Genomic DNA, 24,166 nt, shown 5'->3' with positions numbered 1-24,166 from the left:
AATTAACAATATAATTTACATGAATCAATAAATATAATAATAATATTAATAATATTAATAATAATAAATATATATTGTAAAATAAAAATATAATAAGGAAAATTATTATGATTATTTAATACTAAGATAAATAATTACTATAAACATTAATAATAATAATAACAAATACTGCTGTTGTTATTAATAATGATATTGACAATAATATATAATTTATATTATTTAATAATTTATATATGTACTTCATTTTTATACAGTATAATTAATATTATTAACTTTTACATGCTATACAGTAAAATAATTAATAACTGTATTAATATTATTAATAATCATTAGTATAAATAATAATTAAAAAGTCCTTCATATGAATTAATTATGTCTTGTTTTTAAGCAAAAATCTCTAAACATCATTAATACAAGATTGGTTTACTAGAGAAAATGTCAAATATTTTCATAGAATATATCTTGAATTTTATTTTCAACTGACAATTTTTTTTCTTTCAAGCGTAAATCCAACAATATTCTGTGAAGCTTATGCAAAGACAATATGGCCCACCCCTAGTACAGATATTTAACTTTCTATAAGGGACTAATATCCTAAAGTCCATTACAACATGTTTCATGTGATCAAATCAAACAGAGGATTGTCAGGACTGATTAAGACTTTCCTCGCTGTGTTTTGATAGCTAACTGGCTCAGACAATGTCCTATAATGCATTCCAGCTGTACACCAATCAGCCCTCAATACTGCGCTGAAAGAGCCTGAGCAGAGTATACAACGAGAGAACGAGAAAACAATGAATACGAGACAAGAATGTTTATGGTAACCTGATGCTTTTACAAACTCACTCTGTCTTTCTGACCACTTTGTCTCCAAAACATGACTCAGCTTCTGCTATTTTTAAACAGGAATGGATGGAGGTGACAGAAACGGAGAAAGCGGCTCTGGTGGGCTTTTTCGCCCCTGCCAAAAGCCATGGAAAACATTTAAGCCCTTACCTTACACAGCCCTCCGTTGAGACACTGTCCGTGGCAGTCGTTGACATCTGCGGGGGGGAATCGATCAAAATATCAGTTCACATTTCAGAAATCACGCCAAGAGAGCAAGATTCGGCTCCATATCGGGCCCAGACAGAGTCAGAGTCTGCACGCTTATTTGCATTTTAGGGAGAAAGTCTTGAGTTTAAACATGTTAAGTAGAGAGGGCTGAGAATACTAGACTCTTTTAGCAGCTGAAAGCTAATAAAATTAGCTGAAGTATTGAGTAAACATACACCTAGTGCCAATTTAATTCACATTCTAGTATCTAAATATTGATCTGGTTCCTCCTTCAGTGTCTACAGCAGTTGTTTTGCACATTTTATCATCAACCAGATCAAAATGAAACGTCTGGTTATTAATAAAAACTCTTTTTAATGACTTGCACAATTTTAAGTATCATTCATGTCCCTATTACAAATGATAGGGCTTTGCTCAAATGTCATGCTGGGATTTTTAAAAAAACTATTTGAGGACTCAAATTAACTGGTGAATTATTTTTTGGAATTTAATCATTTCAGTGGAACTACTAAAGAGTGATGTTGTGTTTCGCCACACAAAACCACTAGAGAATAATAGGAAAAATAGGAAATAAATAATAGACAACTACTGTTATGCTTCTAAACTCACCAAAAAAAAAAAAAAAAGACATTTTAAATTAGTAATTTAGTAAAGGTTTTAGGAACATTTAGTAATAGAATAATAATTTATTCATTTATTTATTTTAAATGTCATTTTAGTATTTAAACTTTTATTTCAATTATTTATTTATTTTTTATTATTTTAATGATTTATAATAAGCATTTTATATATATATAATATATATATATATATATATATATATACATACATACATACATACATATATATTAGTATATATTTGTATTTTTCATCTAATATTTATTTATTTATTTTATTTCAGCATTATTTCAACAAATGAAAACCATTTATATAATAGTTTTATTTACCAATACCAAAACATTTTTCTTTTCTTTTTTTTTTTGTCATTTTAGTATTTCAACTTTTATTTCAATTAGTTGTCAAGTCAAGATTTTCTGTAAAGCTTTTCATCTAAATTTTTTATATCATTAATTTCAGCATTATTTCAACTATTAAAACATTTTTAATAGTTTTATTTAACAGTAACATATATAATATATATACATATATATATATATATATATATTGTTGGTGTTTAGTATAATTTATATATATTTATTTATTTGAAATATATTTATTTAAAAAAAGTTTTTAAAATAAGTTTTTAGTAAAATTTAGTAATAGAAAAATAATTAAATGTATTTTTATTTTTTAGTATTTCAACTTTTATTTCAATTAGTTGCCAAGGAAAGCTTTTCGGTAAAGCTTTTCATCTAATATTTATTTTATTTCATTTCATTTTATTATTTATTTTATTTCAGCGTTATTTCAACAAATGAAAAAGATTTTTAATAGTTTTATTTTAACAATAATAATTCTAAATAAAATATAAAATTAGTGTTTAGTATAATTTATATACCATTATAGTATTTATTAATATTTTTTGCAATTTAAAAACGTTTTTAGTAAAACTTTAGTAACAGAATAATAATTTAGTTCAATTTAATTTTTTAAATATTTAGTATTTCAACTTTAATTTCAATTAATTGCCAAGGAAAGATTTTCGGTAAAGCTTTTCATCTAATATTTATTTTATTTTATTTTATTTATTTCATTTTATTTTATTTCAGCAATATTTCAACAAATGAAAAAGATTTTTAATAGTTTTATTTTAACAATAACAACTCATATAAATAAAATATATAATTAGTGTTTAGTATAATTTATTTACCATTATAGTATTTATTAATATTTTTTGTAATTTAATAACGTTTTTAGTAAAATTCAGTAACAGAATAATAATTTAGTTAATTTAAATTTTTAAATTTTTAGTATTTCAGTCTTAATTTCAATTAGATGCCAAGGAAAGATTTTCAGTAAAGCTTTTCATCTAATATTTATTGTTCTATACCGAAATTCTCTATAGTCTATATTTAATTACTCCCCAACATTGCTTAAGCATAAACACGTGAACTTCTTTTAACGCTCCTAAGAATGCACTCCTGACTGCTTTTATTTGAAACCGTGAAATACTTACTGATGTCGCAATTCTGGCCCGTCCAACCAGGGAGGCACTCGCAAAAGTATCCGCCAATCAGATTCCGGCAGGAGTGGGCATTGACGCACGGGCTTTCCTCGCACTCATTAGCATCTGAGCCAAAAATGACAAAGAAAATCAGCATGAGTGCAGTCTAAATTACAATCAGACTGATACGCGTGCAGCCGAACGTCCCAGAAGAATGTGTGCGTGTGCGTTAATGGACTGTAAATGCGCTCTAGTATGGGTCTCATGGTGGTCCAGTGCTTAAATTCTTCCAAGGCTGACTCGGTTACCACAGTAAATTGGATTTTGAACAAACAGTGAGCAGAGGCACACAGAGGGGCAAAGAGACACACACCAATGAGACAGGTCTTTCCGGTCCATTGCACGGGGCAGATGCATTTAAAACCGTCCACCAGGTCCACACACACGCCGCTGTGATTGCACGGGTTCGGACTGCAGTCATCTTCATCTGAGGAAGAGGAGGAGATGTCAGTTTGACGTATGACAAATCAAAGGCAGATCTGAGCAGTTTGAGATGGCTTACTGATATTGCAGGACGGGCCACTCCAGCCTGGTGCACACTGACACTCGAAGCCCTGACTGGACTCCACACAACTGCCTCCGTTCAGACACGGCTCCGACAGACAGGCGTTATCCGCTGCAGAGAGCCAGAGAGAGAGATGTTATAATGTTGTACTCGCACACAATCAAAGCAAAACTGAGACAGAACAGCATTTTCCAAAGGAATGCATTAAATACACAGACATTTTAGACCAAAATAAAACACATGGACCACACATTTGCCAAACAATGACAAACTCCCTGTCTATTCTTGCTGCCCTGTATGTCTCTGCCTGTTTCTTGTCATTTTAGGACTCCACAGGCTCTTTCCACTCACATTATAAAAGAATTAAAACTAAAATAAAAATCAAGTCCATTTATTTATTTAATCAGTTAGTTAGATAGTAGCCACTTCATGTTAGGCATTGTTGTTATTGTTTATGAAAACAATTTAAAAATTGTTGTTAAAGGTTTTGTTAATTGAACAAATAAAATAAAATAAATAAAAAAATAATAATAAAAAGGATAAAAACTTACTAGAATTGTTCAAATTTAAATTAAAAATAAATAAAATAAAAGATGAAAACTTTAAAAAGAAACATTAGAAATTTTGCCTTGGAAAATAAACGTTTAAGTTAAGCTTATATAAGTAACAAAATCACAAAATTTAAAACTGAAAATGAAATAAAATATAAATAAAATAAAACATAACAAATTTACAAAGAAACATTAGAAAGTTTGCCTAGGAAAATAGATGTTTAAGTTTATATAAGTGCTAAAATCACTAAATTTAAAACTGAAAAAATAAATAAATAAATAAAAATTTACACAAAAAACCCCCAGAAATTTTGGCTTGGCAACTAAATGAAGAAGGTGTTTAAGGGTAAGCTTATATACGTACTAAAATGAAAACTAAAACTAAAATAAAATAAAATAATAAAAAATAAAAGATAAAAGATAAATATGCTATATGTAGATATGTGTATATCTATGTTATTTATAGTGTATTGCTGTATTTGTATTTACATTTACATTTTTATTTTCTGACCTAAGATAAATCAAATAGAAAAAGATAGCAGAAATACAAAAATAAAAGACAACAATTTTACAAAGAAACATTAGAAATTAAATTAAGAAGTTGTTTAGGTTAAGCTTATTATAAAACTAAAATAAAAACAAACCTAAATAAAATTTAAAAAAGTAAAATAAAATAAAAATTAAGATAAAAACTTTACAGAAAAAAAAACATTAGAAATTTTGCCTTAGCAACTAAATTAAATATGTTGTTTAATCTTAAATAAGTACTAAAATTACTCAAATTAAAACTGAAATAAAAAATAAACCTTAATATATAAAAATAAAAATGAATAAAAACTAACGAAAATGGCAAAAAGTTAGTGAAACTTTAACTAAAATAAACCAAAACTGAAAATAAAAGGCAATTCAAAATATTGATAAATACTATAATAGTGCATTATGACATTATGCATTATGCATTATGACCCACTGACTGTGCATTATGACTAAATATAACTTTGCTAATCTTGTAATTTATTAAAAGATGAAAACTTTACAAAGAAACAGAAATTTTGCCTTGGTAACTAAAATAAGTAGTAGCTTATATACATACTAAAAAATAAACAGAAAAATGTTGTGGAAATACAAATGTAGAGTTACAGCAACAAACTGACATTTCACTAATATCTGCCACAAAAAAATAAAAAATTAGAGTTTTCTAATGTAATTATATGGTCCTCTGTTTCTGGAAAGCTTTACTGAAAACTGTGGTTTTCCCCAATTCAGAAATCATGGGACGTTCTGTTAAGCTTCTCAGAGCGAGCAATGGTAAGGAGGCAGAGTTTCGCCAAGGGTCAGCTGAATGTTAAACTGAGAGAGAGAGGAGAATCAGTATGAGTTCTGTTTCATCAAATCACAGACAGTCAGGCAGGGTCGCGTCTTGGTTTTCCCCCTTTCAATCTCCCAGTCACTCCCTCTCTCCGCTCTATCGCTCTTTATCAGATCAGTCAGTGGACGGGAAAGCCCCTTTGGCCTTTCTCACACCGCGGAGAGACCACCAACAAAAACAGAGGAGTGCAGAGAGAGGCCGTGAGCTTGTATTTCCAATAAAACATGACTAGAAAAAAGATAAACAAAAACCGAGGCAAACCAGAACAAAACAAAAACAGCAGGACAAAAAAAATATCTCTATTATTGCGTCCAGGACAGCCTGGTGAAGTTTGTTTGGCAGGAGACAGATCATGCCAAACCAACCCGAGTAACGGATCTATTTTTCCAACACACATATGTGATGCATGCATTACATTATTCTGCCCAAACCAAATTAATGCACACTGCATTCTTTGGCTTTGGCCTGGGCACGGATTGCTTGATTAGTAAGTGTATGTTTGCATGTGTTTCTCTCTTTATGTGTTCTTACTGCACATAAAAATCTCCCGTCCAAAGAAAGACGAATGACAGATTCCAGTATATATCGAAAAAGGGAAATACGGACAAGCAGGATTTAAAATTAACTTTCACCAAGTGCCAAATATGAGTAAAAGTTGGCTTTGGCCAGTAAATAAAACTGAGTTTCTTGCCAGTTGGCCAGTATGAGCTGGAATATGATACATGGCTTAATTTGACGAATCGCTGATAAGTTACAAAAGCGAAACATGCAAACCATGCATTTAAGAAAACATCTGTCTAGCAACTTTTTTTGCTCTTAGGAAAATTCAAATCAATCATAAATTTATCCATGATGGTCATTCTCCAGTAATATTCCTCACATTAAATACATTTCTTATTCAGAGAGGATGTATTAAATTGATCAAAAGTGACAGTGGAGACATTTATAATGTTATAAAACTTAAATGCACTGTTTTCAACATATAACTAATATAACTAATAATAATAACTAATAATAAGAAATGTTACTTGAGCAGCAAATCAGCATATTAGAATTATTTCTGAAGGATCATGTGACACTGAAGACTGGAGTAATGATGCTGAAAATTCAGCTTTGCATCACAGGAATAAATTACATTTTAAATCATATTAAAAAATTTTTTTACTGTATTTTTGATCAAATAACAGTTTTTTTTTCATGACAGTGTGAACTGCACAAACCGAATGGAATCTGATCTTTTCAATTCTGAATTGTGCTACTTCCATATGTGGTACTAAATCCGATACAGGTCAGATGTTTTGCAATGCGACCACAGTCTAAACAGTCATATCAGAATTCATGTGACTTTTACGTCAGTCTAGATCAACATCGTTGCCAAGTGTTGCCAAGTCCACAGTTTTCCGACAGAATTGGGCTACTTTTTTACTGTTGCTGTAGGTGGTTTTTTAACTCTGTAAGTTTAAAGGTTGTATCAGCGATTTCTAGCCTGAAACATAAAGTGTCAAATTCAGCTGACCTTTCATCATGATCCGCTCGCTGCCTGCCCCATAAATTGTCTGTGAAAAAATCGCGTCTCTCTGGTCAGCCTAGGGTCCGAGATATGCCAAAAAAACAATCGGCACTACCAACCTTTCCACAGATAAACAAACAGTGTTCCAACCAATCAGCGTCAGGGGTTTGGTGTTGTGGACTTTCGCTCCGCCTCCCTCACATCCCTGCACCAGTAGGAAAGTCCACAACACCAAACCCCTGACGGTGATTGGTTGGAACACTGTTTGTTTATCTGTGGAAAGGTTGGTAGTGCCGATTGTTTTTTTGGCATATCTCGGATCCTAGGCTGACCAGAGAGACGCGGTTTTTTCACAGACAATTTATGGGGCAGGCAGCGAGCGGATCGTTAAGAAAGGTCAGCTGAAATTGACACTTTATGTTTTAGGCTAGAAATCGCTGATACAACCTTTAAGTGACCTCACTATTACGGTATTTAACCCCGGAACGTCATTGGGATAGTTTTGGGCTAGTTTTGACAAGCAAATGGGTGGATTTTGTTTGGAAACCTGGCAACCCTGTTCATATTGTTCTTTTGCGCATACGAGTAAGTTTAGAACAGGGGTGCCCAATCCTGTTCCTGGAGATCTACCTACCTGCAGACTTTAGTTCCAGCCCTGCTCCAACGCAGCTGTCTGTAATTATCAAGTGCTACCTAAGAGATTAATTAGCTGGTTCAGGTGTGTTTAATCAGGGTTGGAGCTGAACTTTGCAGGATAGTAGATCTCCAAGAACAGGATTGGGCACCCCTGGTTTAGAACCATAATCTGTTCACACTGTAAATCTGATGCCACATTTAAAACAACAATGTGAACAGCTATACAAAAAAATTGGATCTGAGCAAAGGAATTGAGCACTAAGGCTCACAGTGTGATCGTAGCCTACCGAAATTCCAAAAACATTAAAAAATCCTATCAGTCTCAAACTGTAGTGCAACAGTGGTGTAATAAATATGAAGAAACCATGATGCATCCTCAGGTTTTTGTGATTCATAAAATTCAGAATGAAAATGCCAAGTTCTGTCATGAAATCTAGATGGTGCAAGCTAATGGGTCATTAACACAAACTGATAATATTCACAGCATTAAACTACTTGGCACTGATTGGTTCAAGTTGCATACGCAGCCAATGATCTTGCTACTTTACATTTAAATGACTGGTTAGCATTCACTAGAGCATTTTACAGCATGCTTTCAGAGTACCTCAGAAACCCTCCACCTCCCCAGCTCCACCTGTATAGATCTCCTATAGGTTATTATGTATGCTGTTTGTGCAACAGCAGTATGAAAATAATCTACAACAGCAGCAGCAATTCAACGTAGAATATCTATTCTGCCAAGACCAAATACATTAGAGGGATAGCTCACCCACAAATTAAAATTCTGTCATTAATTACCCTCATGTCGTTCCAAACCTGTAAGACCTTCGTTCATCTTTGGAAGACAAATTAAGATATTTTTGATGAAATCCAAGAGCTCTCTGACCCTCCTGTCGTGATACTCTCCACAATGGCGCTAGGGTGATGCATGACGCGGAGGAAAATAATTGTTGAATAAAGTTCTTATTTTTGTTTTCTTTGCACACAAAAAGTAGCTTGTAGCTTCATAAAATTTTCACTTTAACCACTGATGTCGCATGGACTATTTTAACAACCGTGGTAGGACCATTGCGGTCTATGGAGGATCAGAAAGCTCTTGGATTTCATCCAAAATATATTAATTTGTGTTCCAAAGATGAATGAAGGTCTTACGGGTTTGGAACGACATGAGAGTGAGTAATTAATGACAGAATTTTCATTTTTGGGTGAACTATCCCTTTAATATTGTCATATCCACAAAGTTCACTCAGGAGTTGGCGCCACTCCCATTCCTCCTCCTCCTTCCCATGATATAATTTTCTTTTTTTTTATAGGATGTCTACAGTGAACTTCCCTTATTTAAGGTGTGTGTGTTTGGGTATGACCCACCTCTCTCACAGTTCTGTCCCGAGTAGCCATCAGGACAGGCGCAGTGGTATTTGTCAGGTCCGGTGTTACTGCAGGTCCCGCCATTTAGACAAGGCTGCCGTGTACCACAGGTGTTCAAGTCTAAATCAAACAAAACATTTTAACCAAAGGACTCAAGCTGATAAACAGAATAGAATAGAATAGAATAGAATAGAATAGAATAGAATAGAATAGAATACCTTTGTCACAGAGCTGCCCTCCCCAGTTGGTGTCACACAGGCACTGCCAGGGTTCGACACATGTGCCATGCACACAGCCGGGATGAGGAATACACTGGTCACAATACTCACCCTGCCAGCCGTACAGACACCTGTGAAGGACAAAACATCACCTCTGAATATACTACACCACTTCCATTTTTTTTGAAACATGAAATCACTGGCATAACATGACTCTGTTGCAATACCTAGTGAGCTGCCTACCTAGAACAGGATTTTAAGGCATACAAAGGCTGCCATAAGGGTATAAAAGACTGTATTTCATTGAATATTTGTGCATTTTATTGCTTATTTCAGTATTGTGTAAGGCTTAAAGGATTAGTTTACTTCCAGAACGAAAATGGACTGATAATTTTCCCCATGTCATCCCCATGTCATCCAAGATTTTCATGTCTTTCTTTCTTTAGATGTAAAGAAATTAAGGTTTTTGAGGAAAACATTCCAGGATTTTTCTCCATATAGTGGACTTTAATGGTAGCCAATGGGATGAAGGTCCAAATTGCTGTTTCAATGCAGCTTCACAGATCCCAGCTGCGTAATGAGGGTCTTAACTAGTAGAACAATCCGTCATTTTCTAAAAAAATAAAACTTACACACTTTTTAAGCACAAACGTGTCTTCACGCATTGCATAATCACGTTGGAAAAGTCACGTGCTGTTAGTTCTTCATCTGTGTACTCTGGTTCAAAAAGGTAGGGTATGGTGAAAAACTCCATCTCATTTTTTCCTCAACTTCAAAATCGCCCGACATTTTTGTTTTACCTTATTTTGTAAAGGGTGTTTGAATTTCTTTGCACGTTTGCTGTGTAAACACTGGGTTGGTTCTTCCACCTAGATCCTGTGTGCTTGTTTGCTTAATGCGTGAGATGAGCATTTGTGGTTAAAAAGTATATAAATTCATATTTTTCTTAGAAAATGATGACCGTTTTGCTGGATAACACTGGGATCATTTAGAGCCTTTTAAAGCTGCATTACAACTGCAATTTGGACCTTCAACCCGTTGATCCCCATTGAAGTCCACTATATGGAGAAAAATCCTGGAATGTTTCCCTTAAAAACCTTAATTTCTTTTCGACTGAAGTCCATCTTGGATGACACGATGGTGAGTAAATTATCAGGAAATGTTTATTCTTGACATGAACTAATCCTTTAAAATTAAACTTGAAAAGAGACATGTTGAGTCTTTTTTTTTTTAGAAGAGAGCTGTCCATTTTGACAGAAGTCAGCTCACTTGGTTTTGGAAAAAGGGTCATTAAATTAATTATATTTCGTATAAATGAATGCTGTGTTACCTGCAGTCTCCAGGCACTTTACAGGAGCCATGCTCAGTGCTGCAGCCCTGCTTACAAATGGCTAAGAAAACAAGAGAGAAAGAGGCACACGGTTACTGCTATCAGCTCCATCTGTGTGATCTCAGCAGTTCTCTCTCATCACGCCACTCCTGGCGCTCTGATCATCATCACACATTGCCAGCATGATGTCATTTCTTTTCCCCTCCACTCGTGTTTCTTCATGCGGGAGTGAATGAGGGAATAAACACTATTACAGAGATAAAATCCACCCTAATACTGTCGCAAAACCACACCGTATCCAACACTAACACACACTAGCTTGCAGACGGGTTTATGTGTGTGTGTGAGCCAAAGCTTTGTTGTGATAGTGACAATCTCATATAACAACATCCCTATGAGGTCAACGAGTCGGTATGAGTCCAGTCTGACTGAGCCTAAATCTTATTCCCACACTTTTTGATCAATGAATTTCCACAACTTGTCCATTGTTTTGTGAATCTTTTTAATTTATTTTATTTTATTTTATTATATTTTATTTTTACTCAAGGAGAACAATTTGTAGCCGACTAAAAATGTACAAAATTATTTTAAAAAATATTTAGAAACATTATAAAATATATTCATTACATAAATGTACATGAATTGTACAATTTTAATTAATTTACATCAGTATTTTAGGATTGAATAAAAAAAAAGTAATTTAATTAAATTCTCTTTTTTCTTTTTATTTAATTTAAAAAAATATATATATATATATATATATATATATATATATATATATATATATATATATAAATCGAGCACTAAATCATCATATTAGATTATTTCTGAAAGATCATGTGACACTGAACACTGGCGTAATGATGTTGAAAATTCAGCTTTGCATCACATGAATAAATTACATTTCAAAATATATTCAAATGGAAATCATTTATTTAAAACTGTAATAATATTTCACAAAATTACTGATTTTATTGTATTTTTAATCAACAAAATGCAGCCTTGGTGAGCAGAAGAGACATTTTCAGAAACAGTAAGAATCATCTTGAAATGATAGGGTGAACACATTAAACTTTAATGTGCCCAAATATGAAATCTGAAGTATTTTACCTCTTTAAATTCATGCACAAAAGCACTGTAAATCTGACAAAGGTGCCACCTCTTACCAGTGTTGCATTCTGGGCCGGCCCATCCCTCCAAGCAGGTCTTGTTGCCATTGTGATCGCAGGTATAGTGGCCGAAGAAGTCATCTCTAGGCCGACAGAACTTATTGCAGCCAAAGCCGAAGTAGTGCTCATCGCAGGTCACCCGAATCTGGTACTGGAACTGCGCTATGGGACCATTGTGTTTCAAAACCTGCCACTGACGGTTTGGGTTAATCATGCCAGACTGGACCGCTTTCTCTATGACTTGTCCATTAATGCCTACAAGAAAGAGAAACAGAGAGAAAAGGAGATATTAGGCTGAATGTCTATTGTACACAAAAGAAACAGATGGACAAAAAGCACAATAAAAGTATCATAAATGTTCGCTTTTATGATTTTTACTCTATGTTCCAAGCCTTATGATGCTTAGCATGACAAATAGATCTTTTAGGGTAGCTGTCCCTTTAAGAGCAGTGTACTATAGCCTTTGTTTACTATTGGGCAGAGGAATATTTTAGTAGTTTTTTCAGGGCAGGCCAGAATCCAGCACAGCGGTGAGGTATTTGGCCAAAGGGCTGTAAATTGTGAGAGGAGTGTGTGAAGTGTGTGTGGCTTGTGGTTTAGTAGAACTGTCCTGACCCAAACCTGTCTTTCAGAAATACAGGAGGCTGCCAAAGCTGAGATCTCACTGTTACCTCTCCTCCTTGTTTACCTGAGAGCGAGACGGGCCTTCAGACACCCACATGACGCTGGAAACATCACACCATAGTGCAAAAGCGAAAAGTGTTGTGTTTTTGCCATTTTTGTTAGCATATGTACACAAATATAATATGAAATATAATAGAAATGTGAAATAAAATTAATATACACTACCATTTAAAAGTTTTTGAACAGTAAGATTTTTAACGTTTTTAAAGAAGTCTCTTCTGCTCACCAAGCCTGCGTTTATTTGATTCAAAGTGCAGCAAAAACAGTAAAATTTCTAAATATTTTTACTATTTTATATACCTGTTTTCTATTTGAATATATTTTAAAATGTAATTTATTCCTGTGATTAAAGTTGAATTTTTAGCATCATTACTCCACTCACATGATCCTTCAGAAATCATTCTAATATTCTGATTTGCTGATCAAAAACATTTATTAGTAATATTATGATGTTAAAAACAGTTGAGTTTTTCAGGTTTTTTTGATGAATAGAAAGTTCAGAAGAACAGCATTTATCTGAAATAGAAATCTTTTGTAACATTATAAATGTTTTTATCATCACTTTTGATCAATTCAAAGCATCCTTGATAAATAAAAGTTCCCAAAAAAATAAAAGCTTTTGAATGGTACAGTGTATAATGTTATAAAAGCTTTTTATTTCAGATAAATGCTGATCTTTGGATCTTTCTATTCATCAAAGAATCCTGAAAAAAAATTGTTTTAAAACTGTTTTAAATATTGATAATAAAAATAAATGTGTCTTGAACAGCAAATTAACATATTCAAATGATTTCTGAAGGATCATGTGACACTGAAGACTGGAGTAATGATGCTGAAAATTCAGCTTTGGAATCACAGGCATAAATTACATTTTAAAATATATTAAAATAGAAAAAAAGTGTAAAAAATTGTACTGTTTTTGCTGTACTTTGAATCAAATAAATGCAGGCTTGGTGAGCAAAAGAGACTTCTTTAAAAAGACATAAACAATCTTACTGTTCAAAAACTTTTGACTGGAATTAGTTTGCGAACACAGCCTAAGAATGTATTTACTGCTTCATTTGGTCTTTAAACCCTAGTTACACAGCAGTCATTTGATTTGTTATGTTAACAGCTGACGCATTTACTAATGTGTGTGTGTGTGTGTGTGTGTGTGTGTGTGTGTGTGTGTGTGTGTGTGTGTGTGTGTGTGTGTGTGTGTGTGTGTGTGTGTGTGTGTGTGTGTGTGTGTGTGTGTGTGTGTGTTAATGAATGCCGTGCTACAGAAGATGGACCCGTGCTAGGCTTCTTGACATGTTGCTGTTAAGTACAAGTCAATATTTGCACTCCTGTTCAGATTTGGCACACACTCACACACTTACTTAGATCTGAATGGGATAAATAATAAAAATAGATTATACACATATATTACACCCTTGATTCTACTGCAAGCAATGACCCAAATTTCCAACTTTCTCACTGCTGCATGTGTGTAAGTTTGTCTCACGCTTATAACAATGTGTTTAAAAGACTGATGAATGCAAGCAGGTGCAGGCAGCGGTTTAGTAACAGGAAGTGTTTGCCAGCCATCCACAACACACACACACATGCACAGAAATACACAGAAATACACACAAGCTGCATGCTGCCTTCACACATGCTCTCTTTCATTGTCACTTTCTCAGTGTACTCTCATCAAAGATACAGAATAAAGTGTGTGTGTGAGAGACAGAGATACTCACTGCCAGTGCTCGAGTCATTATTGAAGTCCAAAGCCTCCACGATCAATGTATATGACCTCTGAAAGAAAGAAAAAACACATGAAATCACCAATACACACTACACACGTTATATTCATTCACAACGATCCAGTGGTGAGAGAGTTTTAGGTTACTTGACAGAAATGTCACTCGCCCCAAAATATTTGTAGCAATAGCCAACAATACATTGTATGGGTCAAAATCATAAATTTTACTTTTTTTTGCTGAAAATCATTAGGATATTAAGTAAAGATCATGTTCCATGAAGATATTTAGTAAATTTCCTACCATAAATATATGAAAACTTATTTTTTGATTGGTAATATGCATTGCTAAGAACTTTATTTGGACAACTTTAAAGGCAATTTTCTCAATATTTAGATTTTTTTGCACCCTCAGATTCCAGATTTTAAAATAGTTGTAGCACACATCAATGGAAAGCTTATTTATTCTGCTTTTAGATATTGTATAAATCTTAATTTGAAGAAATATGAATTATTACTGGTTTTGTGGTCCAGGGTTACATTTGTGTTCCAAATTCTGTTGATTTAAGTTATACAGTTAGCTAAAACAGGTGAGGTTTAGTCAAAATTGAGAGAAAGCAAAATTATGAACCCACAAGTAATGCCCTCATCACATAACTTTACGCCAAAATGTTACTAATTTTAGAACTAAAAGGTTAAAAATATTTTTGAAAGGCTAAACCAATCAGAATTTAATATGCAAATAATACAATGACATCATTGTCTTACATTTTGAAACATTCTATCAATGCTAGACTGAAATTTGAATCTTTAATTAAAAGTTTAAACATTTTGACAGTTAAAAAAAATACAAATTAAACATTTAAAAATATGCTTCAATCTTAATTTAAAATAACTGTTTGAATATACACTGCCGCTCAAAAGTTTGGGATTGGTAAGATTTTTAATGCTTTTTAAAGGAGACTTTTTTGCTCAAAGGGCTAAGATTTCTATTTTGAATAAATGCTGTACTTTTTTTATTCATCAAAGAATCCTGAAAAAAGTATCACAGGTTCTAAAAAAATATTAATCAGCACAACTGTTTCCAACATTAATAATAAAAGTAATAAATCAGTATATTAGAATGATTTCTAAAGGTTCATGTGACACTGGAGACTGGAGTAATGGCTGATGGAAATTCAGCTTTGCACCACAAAAATAAACTATACTTTAAATTATATTAAAATAAAAAACTGTTATTTTGAATTGCAATAATATTTCATATTTTTTCTGTATTTTTGATCAAATTGAACTTTGATGAGCATAAGAGATCTTTGAGAAACTTTTGAGCAGCAAAAATCCTGTGATGGCAACTATGAATTTTCAGCAACCATTAATACAGCGCTGCTGCACAAACACTGTAATGATTGATTACTCTACGCTTTATCAGGAGACATCACTGAACTACTATCACTATCTGGCCCTTCGTCGACTGAAGATAAGCAACAGGACAGACAGGAGAGTGAAAGAATGTGTGAGAAAAACTCTCAACGAGATGCTAAGAGGAAAAAGAGAAAGCATGAAACTGACAGAAACAGCTTGAGAAATATTCTCAGAATACGAGCCGATTCTGAGAACTGACAGCAGAAGCATTGACTCCATCAGTGCTCTCTGAGATGACCTCACACACACCGATAATGCTGGCTCTTCCTGCCTCTGCAGTCTGAGGGATCTACAGGCCTTTATGAGCTTTAATCCATCCATCCACACAGACACAAATGAAGGTGAAGTCAGACGAGCGAGTGCAGCGTGGACTGCAGGCCATTCAGAGTTCAAACTCACGCACAGAGAGACACAGAAGGGCTACAGGATTCATCCGCAAGTGACACTTCAGTGATTTGAACTAGAGACAGTGTGAGAAAGACACGAGGAACATCTCAGACAGAACTCACGTCACACTGACAGAGATGTTTGTTTGACTGTATTCAATATTTAGAGCAAAGTATTTACGTACACTATCAGTCAAAAGTTTGTGAACAGTAAGATTCTGTTCTGCTCATCTGGCCTGCATTTATTTGATTCAAAGTGCAGCAAAAACAGTAAAATTTTGAAATATTTTTACTATTTAAAATAACTGTTTTCTATTTGAATATATTGTAAAATGTAATTTACTCCTTTGATTTCAAAGCTGAATTTTTAGCTTAACTCCAGTCATTCTAATGTTCTGATTTGCTGCGCAAAAAACATTTATTATTATAATTATGTTGAAAACAGCTGAGTAGAATTATTTCAGGTTTCTTTGATGAATAGAAAGTTCAGAAGAACAGCATTTATCTGAAATAGAAATCTTTTGTAACATTATGAATGTCTTTATCATCACTTTTGATCAATTTAAAGCATCCTTGCTAAATAAAAGTATTAATTTCTATAATCTCTTTCCTAAAAAAAAATTATTATAATAATACTGACTCCAAGTTTTTAAATGGAGTAGTGTATAATGTTACAAAAGGTTTGGATCTTTCAGTTCATCAAAGAATGCTGACAAAAAATGTACTCAGCTGTTTTAAATATCGATTATAATACTAATACTAAAAAATGTTTCTTGAGCAGCAAATCAGCATATCAGAATGATTTCTGAAGAATCATGTGACACTGAAGAACTGCTGAAAATTTAGCTTTGATCACAGGAATAAATTACATTTTAAAATATATTCAAGTAGAAAGCTGTCCTTTTAAATAGTAAAAATATTTCAAAATTTTACTGTTTTGCTATACTTTGTATCAAATAAACGCAGGCTTGGTGAGCAGATGCAAGAAAAAAAATCTACATATAGAAAATAATCAAAGCTTTTTAAGAATGATACTTGAACAGTTCCATTTATATGCACAAAAATAACAATAAATACCTGCAAAGTGTTTACAAAACCTTTAATATATAAAAAATGACATGCACTGATTCATTGAAACACAACTAAATCAGACAGTTTTTCCAACATCAAATGTTGCCTTATTTTATATTTCCAACAAAGGCATTGTAAATATATTGTGAACATATCAGCCAGCCCTGATCAGATCCATACACATCATCCAAGCGAACTTCTAAAAAAGGTAAAAATTTAATTTTGCATGAATGAAAAGAATGATATTATCAAATGAATGAGAGATCCCTTAAACCAAGTTATGGATCTGAAAGCATATTAAAGAGACAGTTCACCCAATAATGACAATTCTGTCATGTTGTTCCAAACCTGTATGACCTTGGCTCATCTTCAGAACACAAATTAAGATATTTTTGATGAAATCCAAGAGTTTTCTCACCCTGAATAGACAGCAATGGTCCTACCATTAGTCTTAAAGGTTTGGAACGACATGAGGGTTATGAATTACTGACAGAATTTTTATTTTTGGGTGAACTATCCCTTTAACAGAACATCTCCAAAGAACCAAAGAGCAACTCAACAACCCTATACACAACAAAATTTTTAGCTTAATTTACAGAACCACAAAAGATTGAGTGCAGTACGATCAAACTCAATCCAGAAGCTCTTTCTAGTCTTCATCTCTCCCAAGTTCACTAACAGCATGACGCTGGTTACCAAGACTCCGTCTGAAACATCCATACACACACCGTGCATTTTCATCTGACCGCTGCTGATGATGCGAAAACGAACAACAAATAGATCAGAACACACACGCACACACACTCATGCAAAGACCCCCCGTGTTTCTTTGTAAACCCGCTTTTTGTTGAACCGCCGTCCCACAATCCAGCATGGCAGGCTGCACAGTTCAATTGCTAGGTAGACTTGTGACGCAAAAGAAAGCATGCAAGATGACAATGTCTAATTAATCTCCATTCAGGGCCAGGTCTAGACCGCTCTGATCGACGTGGGCAGGGGGTGAGATGTTTGAGCGCGGCTGCCACGGAAACTGGCCCTAATTGGACTATCAGACTGACTTGCTTTGACCTCGTACTGAAGGCTCGGCCTTATGAGTTGCGAAAGTAAACATGAGCTTCAGCAAAAACAATTGCAGCATTCAGATTCAGAATGGAGAAAAATAGATGCCACTATCAGATCTGCCTCAGGCGATGCTCAAAAAAAATCAGTGGTGACTGTCCTGACCATAGAGAGCAGGGTGACTGGTGGTTGATATAAACTGATACAGGCCTATCACACTATTAAATATTAAAATTTTATTCAATGAAATGTAGACAAAATTGCAAAATTAACAAAATTCACTCATTTTGCACAATCGTGACTCATATACGCCAAAAAAGTGTATTATTCATTGACAAGCTTGAAAACTAACAGCTCTGTAAATCAAGTGTGTACCTGGTTGTCCGAAAAAACCCGACAAAAACAGTCTAAATGTTAGTCCATCCATCGCAAGCAAAAAGCATTCATAGACCAATAAATCAGCCTGGATATGGCTATTTTGAAATTATCAATAACTATGTTATATCAAACATTTTTGTGAATTTTAAGTGATTATTTTGTAGAATAGATGTTAAACTAAACATATATAAAATGATATAAAGTAACATAAATAATAAACTAAAATAGATTGTAAATTTTAGATGTTAATGTGTGCTATACAATAATATAAATCTAATCAAATAAGTTAATAATTAAATTAATTTGGGTACTGGGGTTCAATTTTAAAATAAAACAAAAAATTATGTAAAAATGTGTTTGTGTTAAATAATTGCATATGTACAAGACTACCATATAATAATACATATAAAACAAAATGAGTTAAATTTAAATAAATCATGATTTAAATCTTAAATGAAATACAAATAAATAAAACGATAAATAATAATAATTGAAGACTACCATTCAATTCTAAAATGAAAAAATATACAATATAACAACAAATATATATTTATCATTTATATATTTTAAATCAATTTAATAAACAGTAAAGAGTACCAGGATTTGATTATAAAATAAATATTAATAAAATAATAATTTTATATGTAAAGTAAATAATTTTATATATACATGTAATAGTAACTATATAGTAAAATTAGTTAAATGTTAAATAAAAAATAAAGGCTATCATGATTCAATTCTAAAATTAAACAAATAATAATAATAATAATAATAATGTTATATATTAAATATGTACAAGACTACAATATCACACCAAATATATAATAAAATCTTATATAATATAAGATTAATAAATATATACAATAAAAGTTTAATTAATATTATCTAAATATAAAAAAAATATTTACATGTAAAATAAAGACAACAAAACCAGTTAAATGTTAAATAAAAAATAAAGTGTATCAGAATTCAATTATAAATTAAAATAAAATAGAATAAAATGCTATCATGATTCAATTCTAAAATGTTATTCTATCACAAGCAAAATGCCATCATAGACCAATAAATCACCCTAGATGTGTCACTGGCTGATATTTGGCTATTTCGAAATGCTCAACATGAGTCAATAGCTACGTTATATCAAACATTTTTGAGAATTTTAATTAAATATTTTGTAGAATAAATGTTAATTCATTATTTAGTATTGTATTTTTCTATTGTCAGGATACAGCATATCATTGTATATCAAAACTGCCCATATAAAACCCTCACAACTGAATGCATGTTTAGTTTAAAGGTTGGCTTACTGGATGCATCCCAAAACCTAGAGGACCAATCTAAACCGCATTCATTTTCAAACACGTTTTGGACTAGCAGAGCATCTATGATGCCCAAAACTGCTGCCTGGTGCCTAGGTAGCCAACTCACTAGGTTTCATTAAGAGAATTAGAGATAGTGAGATAACCCGGTTCAAATGATCAATGGTGGTCTGACTCGATATCTAAAAAGCAGTTTCCTGAGCCATTGTGTGTAAAACAGCCTCTGAATGACCATCAGTAGCTGGAGATAAACTCAGGTGTCTTATAGCGCATTGTCCTGCTATTTTGAGAGGATACAGGCAGACGGTGTCGGGTAGGGTGGGGTAACAAAACCCCTGTCCAACCTGACCGTCATCATACAGGAATGCCAGAACCATCGTAGATAAACCAAGAACTTCGCGTGTTTTACAAACAGAACGAAAATGCTATGTAAGTGACACCGGGGCAAGTTGTCACAAGTTCGCATTATCTGCTCTAAAACAAAAACTGTACAAATAGTTTATACACAATCTCACGTTCATAAATGAACTCATTTACTGTGGTAATAATAAGCGTGTGACAACTAGCCCCGGTCTCCCGTAATCCTATGTTTAGCAGACTTGTTTAATCAGATTATGATTTCCCAACGGTTTTTCTAACAAAACAACCGTTTAAACTCACCGGCCAGGCGAAACTGAAGGGCAGCACGATCCGGGATTTGTCGCTCGCGTTGTCGAGAGGCTTGACAGAAAAAGTATTCCCACCGATAACGGGAGTAGATCCGCTTCCGTAGCTGCACGGGCCTCCCGAAGACACCCGCGACTGGTACTCCTTCAAACACACGCGGAAAAACGTATCGCACTCGTCCGCCGTGCACGAGCGGTCCGCCGCGGCGCGCCCGCCGTCACAGCACGCGCCGCTCTGGAGCTCTCCGTTTAAGTTCTGCATGGATAAAACCTGCATCTCGAAATGACCCGATGCCTCACACACCTGGAAAAAAAAAATAGGCAAAAAGTTAATATTAGAGTACACTATTATTCATATGGGACATCTCTTTATCCATTTATTGCATTCCTTGTTTAAAAAGTTTTAAAAGCCATTTAAACTTTTGAGGAAAAGATATAAATCTGAGAAAAGGCGTCTATATGAGACCCACAGGACATTAGAAAGCAGTTGTCATGACACCAATGAAAGCCAAACCACACGTACCCGCATCCACAGGCACCGCAAAAGCACATGAACGGCCAGCACCGCGAAACTTGGACTCCGTCTGAGAATCATGCCTCCTCTGTGTGTCTGTCTGGAGCGTTCGCTGTGAAACTAGAAGTTCAGCCGACACACGGCTCTCATATAGTGCCTCATGCACGAGGATCCAATAGAGGACAGATTCCCTGATGGCCCTTTTGAGGCTCTATTATCCGCCACTCTATTCTTGTATTGTCCTTCTGTTTTTACAACAATGCCCACGGGCTGGAGAGGAAAAGCTGCGAATGCGGCCAGGCGAGCGCTCCATCTATACAGCGCGTTCACGGAGGAGGGGCGGGGCCGGCTCTTGCGAGAATTCCATATTAATAAGTGGGCGGGGCTATAGATGGAAATACATCCACCTTGTTTTCCAAAGCAATTTTTGCGGCCTAATTATTTATTTATTTAAAAAAAACTGTTAAAAATTGAATAAATAAAGGGAGTCAGGGTTCAATTATGAAATAAAATGATATAAAAATAAAATGAAATAGATTGTAAATTTTCGATGTTAAAGTGTGCTATATAATAATAAAAATGTAATAAAATTAAATACGGGTATTGGATTTAAAATTTAAATGAAACAATAATTAATAATTATTTAAAAATGTGTTTGTGTTGAATAAATAATTTTATATGTACAAGACTACCATATAATACATATACAATAAAATTAGTTAAATGTTAACTAAATAATGATATAAATATAAATTAAATAAAACAATAAAACAATTATGTTAAATTATATGTACAAGACTACCATGTAATAACAAATATTCAATAAAATAAGTTAAATGTTAAATAAAAAAGGCTATTATGATTAAATTCTAAAATGAAATAAAATTAAATTAAACAATAAATTATAGTAATAATTTTATATTTCCAATTTTTATGTATAAAACTACAATATAATAATAAATATATAATCAAATCAGTTAAATAAATAATAGAGTACCAGAATTAAATTTTAGAATTCATTCAATTTACAATTCAATTCTAAAAGAAGAGAAAATATTTAAATATTAATAAAATAATAATTTAATATGTAAAATAAATCATGTTATATGTGCAAGACTACCATATAATAATGTGCAATTAATAAAACCAGTCAATTGTTAAACAAAGTAATACAGTGAATCAGGATTCATTAATAAAATAAAATAAAATAAAATAAAATAAAATTGATTAAAATTATGTTACATTTATATGTAAAAGACTACAGTATAATAATAAATATATAGTAAAATCAGTTAAATAAATAATAAAGAGTATCAGGATTCAATGATAAAATAAAATATCTAAATATAAATCAAATAATAACTGTATATGTAAAATAAATGATTTTATATGTGCAAGACTACCATATAATAATAGATAGGTAATATAACCAGTTAAATGTTAAATAAAATAATAGGAATCAATAATAAAATAAAATAAAATGCTGTCATGATTCAATTCTAAAATGAAATAAAACAATAAATAATATTTTATATGTTAAATCTATATTTACAAGACTACAATATAATAATGAATATATAATGAAACTCAATTAAATAAATAATAAAGAGTATCCAGAAAAAAATTTGAAATATTAATAAAATAAAATAAAATAATTTAATATGTAAGACTACCATGTAACAATACATAATTAATAAAAACAGTTAAATGTTAAAATAATAATAAAGTGTAAAGGGGTTCAATTATAAAATAAAATAAAATAATAATGAAGTGTATAAGGGTTCAATTATAAGGGTTCACAGTAGGACAATCCATTGCACGGATAGCACACCTTCCCACCTTCCCCCTGTACTGTCATGTTCATTCACGTAAAATGAAAAGTGAAGTCTATCCTGTCTAGGTTTGTTGATCTTAGACAGCACACACGCGATCAGTGTTTTTTTCCCATGAGGCTGCATAGACATTATCTGAGCGTGAGCATGCCAAAGAATGTCAGTGGAATCGCATTAGCCATCGCTCTCTGACCTTCTTTCCTGGTGTCTGTGCCTTATTGCATTTTCACTACTTCACTTGATTGCATTCTAATGAGGTTCATTCGCTACACGTTTCGGCACAAGTTGCCATTGTGACGGTCCTGTTAATATGCATATATTATTCATGAGCAAGAATCCTGAATATCACAACACAGGACCCCTGCTACTTCTCCATTGTTTTGGCCACAGAAACAGCATCAGTCTTTTCATGGCTGTAATGGCAGCTGGTCGGAGACGGCTCTTTTTTCTCGGAACGACAAAACTGCTCTTTTCAAAGCTAAACGTGAAGCGGTTAATCATCTCCCAGTCCGTGTTAGAGGAGTCCCGAGTGAAAAGAACATGACAGGAATGAGGGGGATGGAGGAGAAAAGGGGATCTCCTGTGAAATAGAGATGGAGGAAGGAGGGGCAGATAAAGGTGGGGGTCTTTATTTTTAAATTAGAGCAGCTGGGTCTCAGTCTCCTTAAAGAGCTGTCATGAATAGATTATGGCACAGGACGGAAAGGGCTCCACCCACCTCTCCCTTTAGGACACGCCCCCTCAGCCTCTGCTCGAATCAACTGCACTAGATTGACAAGAGAGCAGGTATGTTTCATACACGTGTTTAAAAAAGGCAGTTATATTATAAAATATTTTTTTAGATTTAAAATTAGTATTTTTTATTTGAATATATTTTAAAATGTAATTCATTCTTTTGATGCAAAGCTGAATTTTCAGCATCATTACTCCAGTCTTCAGTGTCACATGATCCTTTAGAATTCTTTCTAATATGCTGATTTATTATCAATGAGGAAAACAGTTGAGCTGCTTAATATTTTTTTTTTTTTTCGAGGATTCTTTATCATTTAGTGTTTAGGATAGTTCAGTTGTTCTGTAATTTTTCCAGGACTGGAATTTACATTGAATTACATTGAAAATGAAAAAATTATTATTATAATTTGTATTTATTTTATTTGATCTTTTATTGTTCCTAGACATTAAAATATAAATTCTAACTTTAAATTTAAATTGAAAAAAGTATTAAAATTTGTATTTA

At 33.0% G+C, this 24,166-nt stretch overlaps 1 protein-coding gene across 1 annotated transcript in view; it reads right to left on the bottom strand.

Moving 5' to 3' along the window:
* The window catches only part of jag1a (jagged canonical Notch ligand 1a), a 39,840-nt gene extending 18,494 nt beyond the window's left edge, over window positions 1-21,346 (bottom strand). The window contains exons 1-11 of the mRNA XM_073841728.1: window positions 21,107-21,346; window positions 20,579-20,887; window positions 14,282-14,339; window positions 11,874-12,131; window positions 10,708-10,768; window positions 9,378-9,508; window positions 9,160-9,279; window positions 3,723-3,836; window positions 3,534-3,647; window positions 3,173-3,286; window positions 997-1,043 (exon numbers count right to left, since the gene is read on the bottom strand). Coding sequence (XP_073697829.1) covers window positions 997-1,043; window positions 3,173-3,286; window positions 3,534-3,647; window positions 3,723-3,836; window positions 9,160-9,279; window positions 9,378-9,508; window positions 10,708-10,768; window positions 11,874-12,131; window positions 14,282-14,339; window positions 20,579-20,887; window positions 21,107-21,178 — 1,398 coding nt within the window. The 5' untranslated portion in view covers window positions 21,179-21,346. The remainder of the gene's footprint in view (window positions 1-996; window positions 1,044-3,172; window positions 3,287-3,533; window positions 3,648-3,722; window positions 3,837-9,159; window positions 9,280-9,377; window positions 9,509-10,707; window positions 10,769-11,873; window positions 12,132-14,281; window positions 14,340-20,578; window positions 20,888-21,106) is intronic.
* Between the last annotated feature and the right edge of the window lie 2,820 nt (window positions 21,347-24,166).

Source organism: Garra rufa, chromosome 6 (genome assembly GCF_049309525.1).
Source record: "Garra rufa chromosome 6, GarRuf1.0, whole genome shotgun sequence".
NCBI lineage: Eukaryota > Metazoa > Chordata > Actinopteri > Cypriniformes > Cyprinidae > Garra > Garra rufa.
This window is presented reverse-complemented; position numbering and strand designations above follow the sequence as displayed.